The sequence below is a fragment of the Cynocephalus volans genome, chromosome 13 (genome assembly GCF_027409185.1).
Source record: "Cynocephalus volans isolate mCynVol1 chromosome 13, mCynVol1.pri, whole genome shotgun sequence".
In the NCBI taxonomy this organism is placed as follows: Eukaryota; Metazoa; Chordata; class Mammalia; order Dermoptera; family Cynocephalidae; genus Cynocephalus; species Cynocephalus volans.
The window spans coordinates 46,259,425-46,276,719 of NC_084472.1; the positions used below are offsets into that span (position 1 = coordinate 46,259,425).

Sequence of the window (17,295 nt, forward strand, 5' to 3'; positions counted from 1 at the left end):
TTGGGTAAAAACTAAAATTCCCTTGATGATTTGGAAGATTTCCATGGTTACTACTGAGGTTAATCATTTTAAGTTGTTTATTGTCCATGCGTATTTATTTATAATTTTTAATAATATTTATTTTATTTTATAATTTGTATTGCTATTGTAAATTGAATCTTTTATTCTTTTACATATCTTAATTTATTATTACTGATCTATAATATACCCCCGCCACCTTGCTGAAATCTTATTAGTTCCAGTGTTTTTTTCAATTGATTGTCTCAGATATTCTAGATAGATAATTATATCATCTGCACCTTCAGTTCTGTGGTGTTAATAGGCCAAAAAATGTGCATTTTTATTCTGAGAAAACAATTCAGTGGTCATGAAATGAAAATCAAATATAGTCAAAAATTACCCTTTAAATTCCCTTGAATTGCCCATTAAGTAGAATATACAATTCTCTACATTAATATTGATATATAGAATAATAATAGTGAAGACTGTATGTGTAAAGTGTAATTTTTTAGCACTTTGAATAAAAAACATCAAGATGGTAGCATAAATTAATTTGTAAAAAGGTAACAATAACCTAAACACCTTACCTTTCATCCTGGTTATTTTTGCTACTCTGTTACGACTGATGATAGAAACACAGCAATGAAAAATGGTAAGGGTTATGGTACAGCACCTGCACAATGAATGATAAGGCAATTCAGATGAATACAATACATAACTCTGATAATTCGTATTTCTGTTCCCCTGAAAACACTACAGGAAGTTGTTAGAGCTTGATGCTGTGCCAGGAGATGGTCAATAAGTAGTCTTGGGTGATAAAGGAAGTAATTTGCTTTTGTTTGACTGAAAAGGTTGTTTGTGTAGGATCATCTTCTGGTTACTCTTTCTTCTTCTTGTCTTTTGAGCAGCTCAAATATTTCTTAAGAGTCTCAGATCTCCTAAATGTGATTTTTGAGGTTTCATTCTATTGCTAGAAAGCATATTCAGAAATTAAATCATGTTTGAACAATAAAACTTACGAAAATTTTCTTTTTTTTTTTTTTTTAATTTTATTTTGTCGATATACATTGTGGCTGATTATTGCTCCCCATCACCAAAACCTCCCTCCCTTCTCCCTCCCCCTTTCCCCCCCAATAATGTCCTTTCTGTTTGCTTGTTGTATCAACTTCAAATAATTGTGGTTGTTATATCTTCTCCCCCCCCCGGGTTTTTGTGTGTGTGTGTGTGTGTGTGCATTTGTATATTAATTTTTAGCTCCCACCAATAAGTGAGAACATGTGGTATTTCTCTTTCTGTGCCTGACTTGTTTCACTTAATATAATTCTCTCAAGGTCCGTCCATGTTGTTGCAAATGGCAGTATTTCATTCGTTTTTATAGCTGAGTAGTATTCCATTGTGTAGATGTACCACATTTTCCGTATCCACTCATCTGATGATGGGCATTTGGGCTGGTTCCAACTCTTGGCTATTGTAAAGAGTGCTGCGATAAACATTGGGAAACAGGTATACCTTCGACTTGATGATTTCCATTCCTCTGGGTATATTCCCAACAGTGGGATAGCTGGGTCGTATGGTAGATCTATCTGCAATTGTTTGAGGAACCTCCATACCATTTTCCATAGAGGCTGCACCATTTTGCAGTCCCACCAACAATGTATGAGAGTTCCTTTTTCTCCGCAACCTTGCCAGCATTTATGGTTCAGGGTCTTTTGGATTTTAGCCATCCTAACTGGGGTTAGATGGTATCTCAATGTGGTTTTGATTTGCATTTCCCGGATGCTGAGTGATGTTGAGCATTTTTTCATATGTCTGTTGGCCATTTGGATATCTTCCTTAGAGAAATGCCTACTTAGCTCTTTTCCCCATTTTTTAATTGGGTTGCTTGTTTTTTTCTTGTAAAGTTGTTTGAGTTCCTTATATATTCTGGATATTAATCCTTTGTCAGATATATATTTTGCAAATATTTTCTCCCACTCTGTTGGTTGTCTTTTAACTCTTTTAATTGTTTCTTTTGCTGTGCAGAAGCTTTTTAGTTTGATATAATCCCATTTGTTTATTTTTCCTTTGGTTGCCCGTGCTTTTGGGGTCGTATTCATTAAGTCTGTGCCCAGTCCTATTTCCTGAAGTGTTTCTCCTATGTTTTCTTTAAGAAGTTTTATTGTTTCAGGGTGTATATTTAAATCCTTAATCCATTTTGAGTTGATTTTAGTATACGGTGAGAGGTATGGATCTAGTTTTATTCTCCTGCATATGGATATCCAGTTATCCCAGCACCATTTGCTGAAGAGGCAGTCCCTTCGCCAGTGAATAGGCTTGGTGCCTATGTCAAAGATCAACTGGCAGTAAGTGTGTGGGTTGATTTCTGGATTCTCTATTCTATTCCATTGGTCAGTGTGTCTGTTTTTATGCCAGTACCATACTGTTTTGGTTATTATAGCTTTGTAGTATAGCTTAAAGTCAGGTAGTGTTATGCCTCCAGCTTTACTTTTTTTGCTCAGCATTGCTTTGGCTATGCGTGGTCGTTTATTGTTCCATATAAATGTCTGAATAGTTTTTTCCATTTCTGAGAAAAATGTCTTTGGAATTTTGATGGGGATTGCATTGAATTTGTATATCACTTTGGGTAGTATGGACATTTTCACTATGTTGATTCTTCCAATCCAAGAGCATGGGATATCTTTCCATCTTCTTCTATCCTCTCTAATTTCTCTCAGCAGTGGTTTGTAGTTCTCATTATAGAGATTTTTCACCTCCTTGGTTAACTCAATTCCTAAGTATTTTATTTTTTTGGTGGCTATTGTAAATGGGCAGGCTTTCTTGATTTCTCTTTCTGCATGTTCACTATTGGAGAAAAGAAATGCTACTGATTTTTGTGTGTTGATTTTGTATCCTGCTACTGTGCTGAAATCATTTATCAATTCCAGCAGTTTTTTTGTAGAGGTTTTAGGCTGTTCGATATATAGGATCATGTCATCTGCAAACAGGAACAGTTTGACTTCATCTTTTCCCATCTGGATGCCCTTTATTTCCTTCTCTTCTCTGATTGCTCTGGCTAGTACTTCCAACACTATGTTGAATAGGAGTGGTGAGAGTGGGCATCCTTGTCTAGTTCCTGTTCTTAAAGGAAAAGCTTTCAGCTTTTCCCCATTCAGGATGATATTGGCTGTGGGTTTGGCATATATGGCTTTAATTATGTTGAGATACTTTCCCTCTATACCTAACTTGTAGAGGGTCTTTGTCATGAATGAGTGCTGAACTTTATCAAATGCTTTTTCAGCATCTATAGATATGCTCATATGGTCCTTGTGTTTGAGTTTATTAATATGGTGTATCACATTTATTGATTTGCGTATGTTGAACCAACCTTGCATCCCTGGGATGAATCCCACTTGATCGTGATGAATAATTTTTCATATGTGTTGCTGTATTCTGTTTGCTAGTATTTTAGTGAGGACTTTTGCATCTATATATTCATCAAGGATATTGGCCTGTAGTTTTCTTTTTCGGTTATATCTTTACCTGGTTTTGGTATCAGGATGATGTTTGCTTCATAGAATGAGTTTGGGAGATTTGTGTCCGTTTCAATCTTTTGGAATAGTTTGTAAAGAATCGGTGTCAATTCCTCTTTGAATGTTTGGTAAAATTCTGCTGTGAATCCATCTGGTCCTGGGTTTTTCTTTGTTGGGAGCCTTCTGATAACAGCTTCAATCTCCTTTATTGTTATTGGTCTGTTCAAATTTTCTACGTCTTCACGGTTCAGTTTTGGGAGCTTGTGTGTGTCCAGAAATTTATCCATTTCCTCCAGATTTTCAAATTTGTTGGCGTATAGATGTTTATAGTAGTCTCGAATGATTCCTTGTATTTCAGATGAATCAGTTGTAATATCGCCTTTTTCATTTCTAATTTTTGTTATTTGAGTCTTCTCTCTTCCTTTTTTTGTTAGCCATGCTTAATGGTTTGTCAATTTTATTTATCTTTTCAAAAAACCAACTTTTTGATTCATTGATCTTTTGAATTGTTTTTTGGTTTTCAATTTCATTCAGTTCTGCTCTGATCTTAATGATTTCTTTCCATCTGCTAACTTTAGGTTTGGATTGTTCTTGTATGTCTAGTTCTTTAAGGTGAAGTGTTAGGTTGTTCACTTGCCATCTTTCTATTCTTCTGAAGTGAGCGTTTAATGCAATAAATTTTCCCCTCAATACTGCTTTTGCAGTATCCCACAGGTTTTGGTATGATGTATCATTGTTTTCATTAGTTTCAATAAATTTTTTGATTTCCTGCTTGATTTCTTCTTGGACCCATATGTCATTAAGTAGAATGCAGTTCAATTTCCATGTGTTTGTATAGTTTCCAGAGTTTCGTTTGTTATTAATTTCTAGTTTTAATCCATTGTGGTCTGAGAAAATACATGGGATAATTCCAACTTTTTTGAATTTATTGAGACTTGATTTGTGACCTAATATGTGATCTATCCTGGAGAATGATCCATGTGCTGATGAGAAGAATGAATATTCTGAGGTTGTTGGATGGAATGTTCTGTAGATATCTGCCAATTCCAATTGGTCTAGAGTCTTGTTGAGATCTTGTGTTTCTCTACTGATTCTTTGCCTAGATGATCTGTCTAATATTGACAGTGGGGTGTTCAGGTCCCCTGCTATTATGGTATTAGTGTCTATTTCCTTCTTTAGGTCTAATAGAGTTTGTTTTATAAATCTGGCTGCTCCAACATTGGGTGCGTACATATTTATGATTGTTATGTCTTCTTGATGGATCAGTCCTTTTATCATTAAGTAGTGTCCCTCATTGTCTCATTGTCTCTTTTTATGGTTTTTAGTTTAAAGTCTATTTTGTCAGATATAAGAATAGCTACTCCAGCTCGTTTTTCTTTTCTGTTTGCATGGTAAATCTTTTTCCATCCTTTCATTCTTAGTCTGTGTGAATCTTTATGGGTGAGGTGGGTCTCTTGTAGGCAGCATATAGTTGGGTCCTGCTTCTTGATCCAGTCAGCCAGTCTGTGTCTTTTAGTTGGGGAATTTAAGCCTTTTACATTAAGAGTTGTTATTGAAAGGTGTTGATTTATTCCTAGCATTTTATTGGTTGTTTGGTTGTCTTAGGTGTCTTTTGTTCCTTGCTTTCTGATTTACTGTTTGTTTTCTGTGTTTGTTGGTTCCTTAGGTTGTAGATAGTGTTTTTGTTAGCTTGTTTTCTCTTCATGAATGCCATTTTTATTATACTAGCGAGTTTAGATTTTTCTTGGGTTTTTATGGCAGTGGTAGTTATTTTTCAGGAACCAAACCCAGTACTCCCTTGAGGATTTCTTGTAAGGGTGGTCGTGTGGTAGTGAACTCCCGCAGTTTTTGTTTGTCTGAGAAATATACTATTTGCCCCTCATTTCGGAAGGATAGCCTTGCAGGGTAGAGTATTCTTGGCTGGCAATCTTTGTCTTTTAGTATTTTGAAAATATCATCCCATTCCTTTCTAGCTTTTAGGGTTTGTGATGAAAAGTCTGATGTCAACCTGATTGGGGCTCCCTTATAGGTGATTTGACGCTTCTCTCTTGCAGCTTTTAAGATTCTCTCTTTGTCTCTGAGTTTTGCCAATTTGACTATGACATGTCTTGGAGAAGGTCTTTTTGGGTTGAATACATTTGGAGATCGTTGAGCTTCCTGGATCTGAAGATCTGTGATTTTTCCTTTACCTGGGAAGTTTTCTGCCACTATTTTGTTGAATATGTTTTCAATGGAATCTCCATTTTCCTCCCCTTCTGGAATACCCATGACTCGGATATTTGATCGCTTAAGGTTGTCTGATATCTCTCTCATATTTTCTTCAATGTCCCTGATTCTTTTTTCTTTCTTTTTGTCTGCTTGTGTTATTTCAAACAGCCCATCTTCAAGTTCAGAGGTTCTCTCTTCAACTTCGACAAGCCTGCTGGTTAAACTCTCCGTTGTGTTTTTTATTTCGCTGAATAACTTCTTCAGTTCAGCAAGTTCTGCAACATTTTTTTTCAGGACATTGATTTCCTTGTACATTTCCTCTTTCAGATCCTGTATACTTTTCCTCATTTCATCGTGATGTCCAGCTGTGTTTTCTTGTATCTCATTCAGTTTCCTTAGAATTATCACTCGAAATTCCTTGTCAGTTATTTCAAGGGCTTCTTGTTCTGTAGGATCTAGAGTTTGAGATTTATTAAGTTTTGGTGGTGTACTTTCTTGATTTTTTGTATTTCTGGTATCTTTTTTTTGGTGTTTATTCATTGTGGCAGGGGGTTTCACAGTCCACCGGTTTGAGACTAATGAATAACTAGGATGTTGCTGTGGTTGCCAATTTCGTGTGGCTCCCTCCGTGACTGGTCTGTTGGCCTCTAGTGCCTTGTGTGTGTGGTTGCCTCGGGTCTTGGGCTTCTCCGGGGAGCCACCTTTCTGGTCAGCTTGTACTCTGCTGGGCTGGTGGATCACGTACCACAGGGTGTGTGATCTCTGTTGAGCTTTCACTTCCTGTGCAGGACTTCTCCCTGTTCCGTGTGCTCTGGCCCAGGCTGTTAGATCGTGCAGTGGCGACCCCACTGGGTGTGTGGTTTCTGTCGAGTCTCCGCCTCCCTGGCCGCACGTCTCCCCACTCTGTGCGCACTGTGCTGGGCTGGGGCGTGTCTTCTGCACCCCTCGTCTATCCGCTGGGCCTTCAAGACCCTGCTTGGCACCGCCTCGCCCAGGAAGTCTACCAGGTTTCTGCTAGGCACAGACGACTGGTCTCTCTGGGTGCCTTTGTAGCACTATGTAGATCTTTCTCGGGTCCTGTTCACCTTTGTATCCCCCCAGTATAAACCGAGTCTAGCGCCCACCTGCAGCCTGGTCTCTGGCAGGTTCTAGCGGGCCTGGGAACTCTCCTACCACACTATTCCCAACCAGAAGTTCGTTAGGCTTTTTTCCAAACTGGTGGCCGCAGAGATGGTATCTGCCTCCCAGTAACAGGGAGTTTACCTGGGGCCAGAGTCCAGGGTGTGGTGGAGTGACAGTCGGCCCGCCCGTACTTCCTTGCCCTCCCGACACTGGCTGGGGACGCCGCCCGCCACCAGCCCCGCCAGAGAACCGCAGAGGGAGTGGGAGGGGAGGCCGGTCCGCAGGCTCCAGAAAGCCCCGCACCAGGCCAAGCAAGTGGGAAGGCTAAGTGATGGCCGAGCCGGGCGGGGCTGCCCGCACCTGGGAAAATGGAGGCAGCACCGGGGCGGTGAGTTACCTGGTGGTGCAGGCGGGAGCCAGGTGGGCATCCACCCCCCGAACAGAGCTGTGCCAGGGGCCACTCACAGTGCTGTGCCAGGTCGGGCACTCACTCTGTCTCTGGTTTGTTGCCTTCCCAGTTCTCGGCCGCTGCCGCTTCGGGCTGTTCAGTCACGGTGTGGCTCGGGTGCTCCCAGGAATCTTCTTTAATGCCGGCCTGAAACCTCGAATCCTGAATAGGGCAGCTGGCCGCCTTCAGCGCGGCCCCGGCCTCCGGGATCCTGGCTGCATCCACAGCAGCCCTGGCGCCGTGTTCCCTGATTTGAGACTCGCTTTTGCAGCTAAGAAACAGTTCTTTTCCTGCTCCACACTTCAAAGCTGTTGCCTGTAAATGAGGCAGCCTTTCCTGCCGGGGATAAAGTGGCGGTCACCCCCCACGACCGGCCAGCAGCAGCGGTCCTCCCTTAAGAGATGGCAAGAGAAAGGTCCACAAGTTTCCCGGCTGCCTGAGGCCCAGTGGCCACCTTTTCCACCTCAGCTACTCCGCGCCAGCCGCCGCAGCCGCCGCCATCTTGAAAAACCTCCTTACGAAAATTTTCAATTGCTTTTCCTCTTAGACATCATCTTGCTGTTCTTCCCATTTTCTTCTTTGTCAGTGTTTCTTTAAGGCCCACAATTAATTCTTAAATTTCTTCCTTGAAGCTGTGAGCAAAACCATCCCTTAGTATCTTGGCCTGACTACCTGTACAGTGCTTCTTACTTTTTGCGAAAGAGCAGGAAATCTTTCAAATCATTCTTCACACATTCTTTTCATTTTATTCCTTACCTGCTTTGAGTATTTAGAGCTTAATTGCATCCATGATTATTTAATAGGAGTGAAATATTCTTGGCAGCGTTGAAGGATCACATTTAGTATCAGGATCACTATCCACAGATGTATGTGTTGGTGAGACTCAGTGTCATGCAGATGGTCTTGAAACAGTAAATAATCACATCTTACTTCACAGGTTGGTGGATGGAAGTGGTATGGGAGGCAGAAAACAACTCCATGTGGTTATTCGCAAACTGGAGTGTTTCAGTGTCTGGAAATAAACGATCAGCATTTATTGATCATAGTCCTTACTGACCTCTGGATTGAAATATTTGTAGAACTAATCTAGCAATAATGCTACCACCAATCAAACCTCTCTCTCTCTCTCTCTCTGTGTGTGTGTGTGTGTAAAACAGGAGATTTTTCTTATTGCCTTTCAGGTCACAGGGATTTGTAGCCTTTTAGGGATTGGCAAAATTTTTCTGTAAAGGACCAGATAATAAATATTGTAGGCTTTGTGGGACATACGCATCTGTCAAATACTGTTTTTGTTTTTCTATTTTGTAACCTTATAAAAATGTAAAAGCCATTCTTAGCTCAAGGACCTTAGAAAAACAGGCCACAGCCTGTTGCTTTTTAGAAAAGCAAGCCCAGCTTTCAGTGCCCCACTACACTACCATAAAACAATATTGTTTTGCTCATAAAACAATACAGTCTTGAGAAACTTGGAAGTCAGTGGCTCATCTAATGATGAAATCTAAAGTATGGTGGGCATTTTTTCCCCCCTAGAAAAACCCTGTTGCTTCAATGTCTTAAAAACCTATTCCAAACATTAGGGGAAAATGACACTAGGAGAGGGGTGTATGGGAACTCTGTAATACCTTTGCAGCTTTTGTGTAAATGTAAAATTATTGGAAAATAAAAACTTACTTTAAAAATCTTGTTTTAGAAGATAGCTTTTTTTTTTCTTTCTGGGATTTTCTTTAGTTTGCCAAGCTAGATTTTTGTTTCATTTTTATGAATAAATGTAGCCTAACTACCAGTCTACACATTTTTGGCATTGATATAAACTTTTACATTCTCCTTTGATGGTGTTAAATTCCTACTTATCAGAGCCTGCTCCTCTTTGGTAGGAAGTTTGAAAAGAGAAGTGAAACCAAAATTCTTTTCTTGCAACATCAGTAGAACATAGCTAAAAGTCTTATCTTCCAGCCCTACATTTAATGCCATTTCAGTCTTTGCTGAGGTCTTAGGCAATTAGATTGCTACTCTAGCATTTGTTAGCATATATGATGCTACTGTTTGGATATTTGTCTTTTTAAAATTTAGTTTGAGATAATCTCAAAAAGGGTTGCATACATCATACCCCTTTGCCCCTTAATACTTCATTGTGTATATTCAGAACAAGGATATCTTATATATGGTTATCAAATTCAGAAAAATTTAAGTCATGATACTTTTATGTAATCTACAGTATATTTTTTAATTTTGTCAATTGTCCCAATAATGTTCTTTATAGCATTTTTCCCCCAATATTCAATCCAGTTCAGCATCAGGTTTTACATTTAATTATCATGTGTTTAGTTTTCTTTAAATTGCAGTAGTTCCTTAGTCTTTGTCTTTCTTGATGTTAATATATTTTTAAGAAAATGCATCAGTTATTTTGTAGTATGTGACTTTTGATTCTTGATGGAGCCAATGATTATATAGATTTCTTGTTTTTGCGATCATATTTTGGTACCACATTTATATGAAATATCCAGAATAGGTAAATCCATAAAGACAGAAAGCAAATTGGTGGTTGCCAGGTGCTGGGAAGGGGGAGTAGGGAGGAACTACCTAATGGGTATGGTGTTTCCTTCTGGGGTGATGAAAATATTTTGGAACTAGATGGAGGTGGAGGCTATACATTAAGAATTTTTTTTTTAAAAAAAGAATTTTTTAGATACTTCTGAATCGTTCACTTTGATTTATTTTTATTTGCATAAGATGGTTAATTTTATGTGAATTTCACTCAATAAAAATTATTTTTTAAAAACTTCTTACGTAAATGGTTTTGCTGTCTCCGCCCCCTTCCGCCCCCCATATACAGACTATAGATTTCTCAGGAAGTAGAAATTCCATTAAAAAAAACTTACTGCATGATAATAGCAATGATTTGTAAAGGTTAAGGAAATAAGTGGGCATTGCAAGTTCTGATTTTTGTTGGGAGAATTGATAAGCAGAAGAATCTATTATCACTAAATATTTAAGGCTTAATATATATAGTTTTCCATTTTGAAAATTTTCATATGTTTGTGATGGATGCAAAAGGACAGCGGTTACTTCATATGTGTTCTAGCCAATTTACATGATTTTCTAAACATTAAATAGCAGGTTTTCTAAGACAAAATTCTAGGACATTAATTTTATTTTATTTTATTTTATTTTTTTAAATTTTATTATGTCGATATACATTGTAGCTGATTATTGCTCCCCATCACCAAAACCTCCCTCCCTTCTCCCTCCCCCCCTCCCCCCCAACAATGTCCTTTCTGTTTGCTTGTTGTATCAACTTCAAATAATTGTGGTTGTTATATCTTCTTCCCCCCCCCCCGGTTTGTGTGTGTGTGTGTGTGTATGTGTGTGTGTGAATTTATATATTAATTTTTAGCTCCCTCCAATAAGTGAGAACATGTGGTATTTCTCTTTCTGTGCCTGACTTGTTTCACTTAATATAATTCTCTCAAGGTCCATCCATGTTGTTGCAAATGGCAGTATTTCATTCGTTTTTATAGCTGAGTAGTATTCCATTGTGTAGATGTACCACATTTTCCGTATCCACTCATCTGATGGTGGGCATTTGGGCTGGTTCCAACTCTTGGCTATTGTAAAGAGTGCTGCGATGAACATTGGGGAACAGGTATACCTTCGACTTGATGATTTCCATTCCTCTGGGTATATTCCCAACAGTGGGATGGCTGGGTCGTATGGTAGATCTATTTGCAATTGTTTAAGGAACCTCCATACCATTTTCCATAGAGGCTGCACCATTTTGCAGTCCCACCAACAATGTATGAGAGTTCCTTTTTCTCCGCAGCCTCGCCAGCATTTATCGTTCATAGTCTTTTGGATTTTAGCCATCCTAACTGGGGTTAGATGGTATCTCAATGTGGTTTTGATTTGCATTTCCCGGATGCTGAGTGATGTTGAGCATTCTCAAGCTAGACCTAGAATTTTAATGTACTATATTCAATGTTTAAAATTAATGTCATTTTTCTAGGACATTAATTTTAAACATTGAATATAGTACATTTAAAATTCTAGGTCTAGCTTGAGAATTTGGGTAGGTTCTCTTCCTCTGAATGTGGATGTTACAGTCTTTCCTATTAAGATGATCCTTGAACAATCAAGAGTTAGGGACACTGATCTTCTAGAAGTTGACTGCATATAACTTTTGACTTCCCCAAAACTACTGATGACCGGAAGCCTTACCGATAACGTAAACAGTCTAGCTGGAGACTTCAATCTACAGTACATACAAAGCAGTTAAGCTCTCTTATCATTTCTCAGCTTCTTGGGAGCACTTTTAGCCTCACTATGGCACTTCGTATGCGTCCCATGGTGTTGTTCAAGGTTTACAGTATTGCACTAAACACGATGAGAAGTACAAGAGAATTGCTAGAGGACACTTTTCACTGCAATACCCAATTTACTAGAGAGAAGAACACTCACACAAATGATTAGTGTCACACTGGATGCTTGCAGTACTTGAACTCACTGCAACAGCAACAGGAAGTGGCTATGAAATTACTACAGTAGTACGGTTTGTACTACAGTTAATTTTGTACAGTTATTATTTAATGTGCATATTTATCTTTTTCTCTACTGCAAATGATGCCATATACCATATGGTCTGTGTGTGTAAGTTTTGATAAATTTTAGCTTTTTATAATTTGTGTACATTTTGTGGTAGTTAATGACAAAATAGACTAGTAGTCTATTTTATACATTCATGACATACGTAACTTTTTCTTAATTTTTTCAATATTTCTAGGCTACGCAGTTCATCTGTGTTTTCAAATTGTTGCATATCTCCAAAACATTTTCCAATATGTTTATTGAAAAAAATCTGCATGTAAATGGACCCATGCAGTTCAAACACATGTTGTTCAAGGGTCAAATGTATTTACTTTTCCACCTTCAAGCTAAACTCCCATATTTATTAAATGGAATTCACTTGGCTTTTTACTAGATGTGACCTTCGTTCTTAACCTCTCGATTTGTTTCTCTCACAAGTGGGAGATTCATGCCTAGCCACACTTGTGTGGATTAGAAAGAGGTTAAAAGATTAGCACAGTCTGGCATGTAGTGGGTGTAGCAGTGATTATTATCCAAGAAGTTAAGAATGTTATCAGGAAAAGTAAGTCTTCACCTTCCCTTAATTGCATCCTTTACAACGGTTGCAGCCTGTGGAAACAGAAATGTGTTTTGAAAAAGAATTTTCACATGTGGAAAGATAAGCTTTCTAAAACTGCTTTTGAAAACTGGTACCTGATATACATGCAGTTCTATGATATGTTTCTCATCAGCGGTTTATTTGCTTCATTTTTCCCAGGTGAAAGGAAAGATGTTATCCAGGTTAAGAGCAGTTGCCAGGCCTGGCACTTCGGCACGTCGTCATTTGCACATAAAAGAAAAAGGCAAGCCACTTATGTTGAATCCAAGAACAAACAAGGTTAGTAACAATACCAACACGTTTCCTCTCTTCCTGGTAATGGTTTGATGTCTTTTAGACTGAAAAGGTATATTTTTGTATTTTGTAGCTTTATACTGGCTGTTCAGAGGTATTTGCTTTCTCTACGTGAACATTTCTCTCTTCTTCACTTGGCAAGAATCGTGGCTGCTTTATACCTCCTAAATTTCACACTTCGCAACTTCTACTGCCAGGAAAGGATTGACTTTGCATCCTAGTTATAGCTCAAAAAATTTTTTTTCCAAAAATGGCTCTCTGGCTAGCACTTTGGGCCAGATGTGGAATATTTAGGTTTACCCAGCTCAAATCAGGTACTCACCCTGGACCAATCATTTAGGCCCTTGGAGGGTAGAGTCAGAATTGTAAAATGAACCTTTATCTTAAAGTCTACCTCACTCCACCTCCACCCAGCTTTTTGAACACACGTAATTTTTCCCATGATTAGACTACTGCTTCCAAGGAGAGATACTCTTTTTATTATCACTCTTGGGACAGGAGTGATGGGCAGTATTGAGAACCAGTCATGACTTCATCCTTTATCTTATCTGGGTTCAGTGGTCAAGTCCCTCTCTATTTTTTAATGGCAATATTAAATAGTAAATAAACACAAATCTGGAATGAGATTTTTTTTTCAGGAAACTTGCAAGAGAGGATATGTTGAGTTTATTGCAATCTATGAAATTTACATTTTTGAGAAAGGTACGTTCAGATTAAAGGTATGACTTACTTTAAAAAGAACAGCCATCAAAATTTGGCCAACCCCATTTGTTTCTTGTTATCAGGGGAAATAATTAAGTGTATAATATGATACATTTTGAGGGGTTTCAGACCTGCAAAGAGAAATTTGACAAGGGTCACATAGAACACCTCATCTTGCATTCTTGCTACCTGGCACAGAACGAGAATTCTGCATGCAATAAATGAAGCTTAATGAAGGATATTCTAATCTCTTGTTTTTGCCTCACCTCCCGAAATCCTGCTTGCTCTTCAAGATGCAACTTATTTGAAATGGAGTTGTCCCATAGAGACTCCACACCACCATAGACTGGAGTAATTGCTCCCTGCTCTGAAACCCCACAGCAGTTTTTATCTTCTTAGTCCTGTTAAGGTCAGTAAATGTTAAGGGATGCCCCAGCCCTTACTGACCTTAACGGTCCTATGGCTAGTAGTCAGTATGTGTTGCTTTGTGCTTCTTTTCATGTTTTAAGCTGCTATTGAAATCATTGATAATATTCACGTTTTCATGAATTTATATGTTCTTGACTATATTTCAGGTTCCTTTTGGGCAGGGACTATTCACATATTTCTTTGTATCTTTAACAGTGCCATGGGTATAGTAAACATTTGATAAATACATTGGTTTTACTTTTTATCCTTATGGAAATAATTTATTTAAAATATAATCTAGGGACTTAGGGGTTATAAGAAATTTATAAAGCATTTTAATTGGCAAACCAATTTCAAAAAGGGTAGTCTAAAGGCATTACAGTACTTCTGTAGAGAAAATAAAATCTAATCCTTTGTCCTTATGAAATCTCTCAGGTTGGATAGCATCTATATGACTATCATTAAAAGACCGCTTCTGGAAATTCCTTAAGCATCAGGAAGAGTTCGTTGCTATTGTTTAAGAAAGAACATAGACGATAAAGTGGGTTTCTAGCAGAAAGAAAGGAAGAAAAAAAAAGAACAAACATAGACCAGTGTTTTCCAATTCACAGGTTATGGACACCTTTGGGACTTAGCATGTTAAGAAATCAAGTTTGTGCTTCAAACATTATAGACTGAATTATTAATTGTTCACGTATTTATTAATATTGTTTTTAAGACTATGTTGCTGCTGTGCTACAAGGCAGTACTAAATTCTGAATCTTTTAAAATATATGTCTGTAACTACTGTCTGCTTAAAGGTATACCTGTTAGGGTTATAAAACTTTTTAATATGGTAAAGTAAGCAATGTAAATTTTATAATCTTAACTGTTTTTAAAGTGTACAGTTCAGTGACAATTACATTCATTGTTGTGCAACCATGGCCACTTTCAAGTTCCAGAATGTTTCATTATCTCAAATGGAAACCTAGTACCGATTAAGCAGTCGTTCCTCATTTCCCCTCTACCCCCACCCACATCAACCACTAATATGCTTTCTGTCTCTGTGGATTTGCCTGTTCTGGTGTGGATATGAAATTACAAAAATTTTAAATGTTTTTTATGCTTTAAAGAGTTGGACATCATGCAAGGTATAAGCAGGAGTTTAGGTGCTAATTTTAGCTCTGCCATTTAGTAGCCATGAAACTTTAGCAAACCATTTAACGTCTCTAGGCCTCAGTTTTCTTATGTAAATAACATAGATAATAGCATTTCGAAACATTAAAAGGGCTGTGCAAGTATAAGATTGTATCTCTTGTTTTCTCTCCATGCTCATTTGGCTAACTTTTCTAATCATTTTCTGAAATTCAGCTCTGCATTCTTTCCTATAGGAAGTTTTTACTGACCCTTCTTCCCACTTCCCACCCTGGGTGAGTTACTCCCCTGTTTGTTCTTTCAGCATTCTTGTGCTGACCTCTGTTGTTACTACTTTTCATTTTGTATTGGAATTATCTAACTTCTCTGTTGAGGACAAGGACCCTGTCTTATTCTATATCTTCAACATCTTACCAGAGTACATGGTGGGTAGATGGATGGATGGATGAACAGATAGACAAAGTTTGAAGTGATTGGTGCTGCAGGTTTGGGCAGATAATTAAACACAAATTTTGTTTCCAGAGAAGTTAGGATGCAGTAGGAGTTTTATCATCTACTCTTGCAAAGTAAGAAGATAGGAAATAACCCTATTAACCTCTCTTCTCTCAGTGTGCTGACTTACATGTATATCCCAAAATTAAGGCTGTTGAGGCAGAAATAATTTTACAAAGGTTTATTGAGAACCAAATGTGAGCGTCAGCCCAGGAAACTCAAACCTGCAAGGTTGGGAAATGCTCCAAAGTCTATTTATAAGCTGAAAGATTTCATGGGAAAGTTTGGAAAAGGGAGGGGGACTCCCCATACTGGAGTTGTCCTGTTTTCACTGGTGGGTGAAATGCAAAAGTTAACAACCATTGGTTACAGATTCCAGCACATAAGCAAAAAATGTCTACGTGCGGGATGATGCTTTGGCTAATCTTAAAGATAAGTGGTAGTTTACTCGTAGTTAGTAAGCTATACCTTAATTATTACATCAACAATTTTAAGAACTTACACAGATTCTTTAAGAACAGGATATCTCACCCACGTCATGAAGTTGACCTTCAAGGCAATAGATATTTTTTGATAACTGCTTGTGTAGCTGAGTCAGCTACATGTTGTAAGGTGTTTCCTTATGAGTTTTTTGTGTTTTCCTTGAGCCCATTTCATCTTACAAAGTCTTAAAAAATTAAGTTATACACTTTTTTAAAAAGTAAGAATATTTAAATTATATTAACATTTTTTCAGTTGATGAGCGTATTTTATTTCAGATATATGTATTGTGTTATAGGATCTAACTCCTTTACCAAAGCAATATAAGCCAATTAGAACATCTGATTGGAATAATTGTGGATTTCTGATGAACAGATCTTACCACTTAATTACAATTTGACCTTTTTAGTGCTATTTCATCTCTCATAATATACTTTCAGAAATCCAAACAAGCATTTGAATTTTCTGGATTACCTTATACTAGTGAGGCATTGGCTACATAGTGCCTATCCATATTGAGGTTAAGGGGATGCATATTTTATAAACGGATTCTATCTTATGAAACGCTTGCCTTCTATCTCCCATTTCTTATCACAAACCCAAATCAGTATTAAAATGTCTGAAATGTTGTTATAGTCTCAGATTATTTCTATTACTCTCAGGATAAGTCTTGTATTAGCTTGTACAAGGCTTAAAGATTTAGATAAAATGTGCTTTAAAGTATAAAATGAGCTGGCCAGTTAGCTCAGTTGGTTAAAGCACGGTGTTGATAACACCAAGGTCCAGGGTTCAATCCCTATACTGGCTGTTACTGGACTAGTTAAGCCAGGTCCTTGGGACTCAGAGTCATAGAAATAAACACTGAACCCAACATACAGTGGAACAAGCAACATTTATTGAGAGAAAGCTCATGCACGAGGATGCCAACACAAAAAGGAAGTGTTGTTGCTCCCACGTGTTCAGCGGGAGAGGAAGGCAAAGGAGTGGGGTAAGGGGTTTGGGAAAGAGGGTGAGGTCTCAAGATTGAGGTCTTCATCAGTTGGGCACAAGGTGTTCTATCGTCAGTCTCTGCAGGTGGGGGCTGATGGTTATCCTCTTCTGCCGAGTCCTCATTGTTCCCTTGAGGCCTGTACAAGAATCCTCATAGAAGGGTGTTAAGAAACCTTGGGTAAAGATGTTTTTATGGGAAGGGATATACCGGTGTCTTTAGGGTTTATGTTTAACTGCTGGCCTCCCTGGTGTTTCCTGGAACAGAACTTGGTCTGTTGCCCCTGGGGTCTCTGATGCATTTCCAGCACATAGACTACTGCTGGGTTCTT

At 38.2% G+C, this 17,295-nt stretch overlaps 1 protein-coding gene across 4 annotated transcripts in view; it reads left to right on the forward strand.

Annotated features, from left to right (window-relative positions):
• ME2 (malic enzyme 2) overlaps window positions 1–17,295 on the forward strand; it is a 74,315-nt gene that overhangs the window by 9,109 nt on the left and 47,911 nt on the right. For all 4 annotated transcript variants that reach the window (XR_010021479.1, XM_063076799.1, XM_063076798.1 and 1 more), the window contains exon 2: window positions 12,626–12,745. Coding sequence is in view for 3 of the 4 variants with exons in the window: in XM_063076799.1 (XP_062932869.1) it covers window positions 12,638–12,745 (108 nt within the window). In the remaining variant the exon portion in view is untranslated. The remainder of the gene's footprint in view (window positions 1–12,625; window positions 12,746–17,295) is intronic.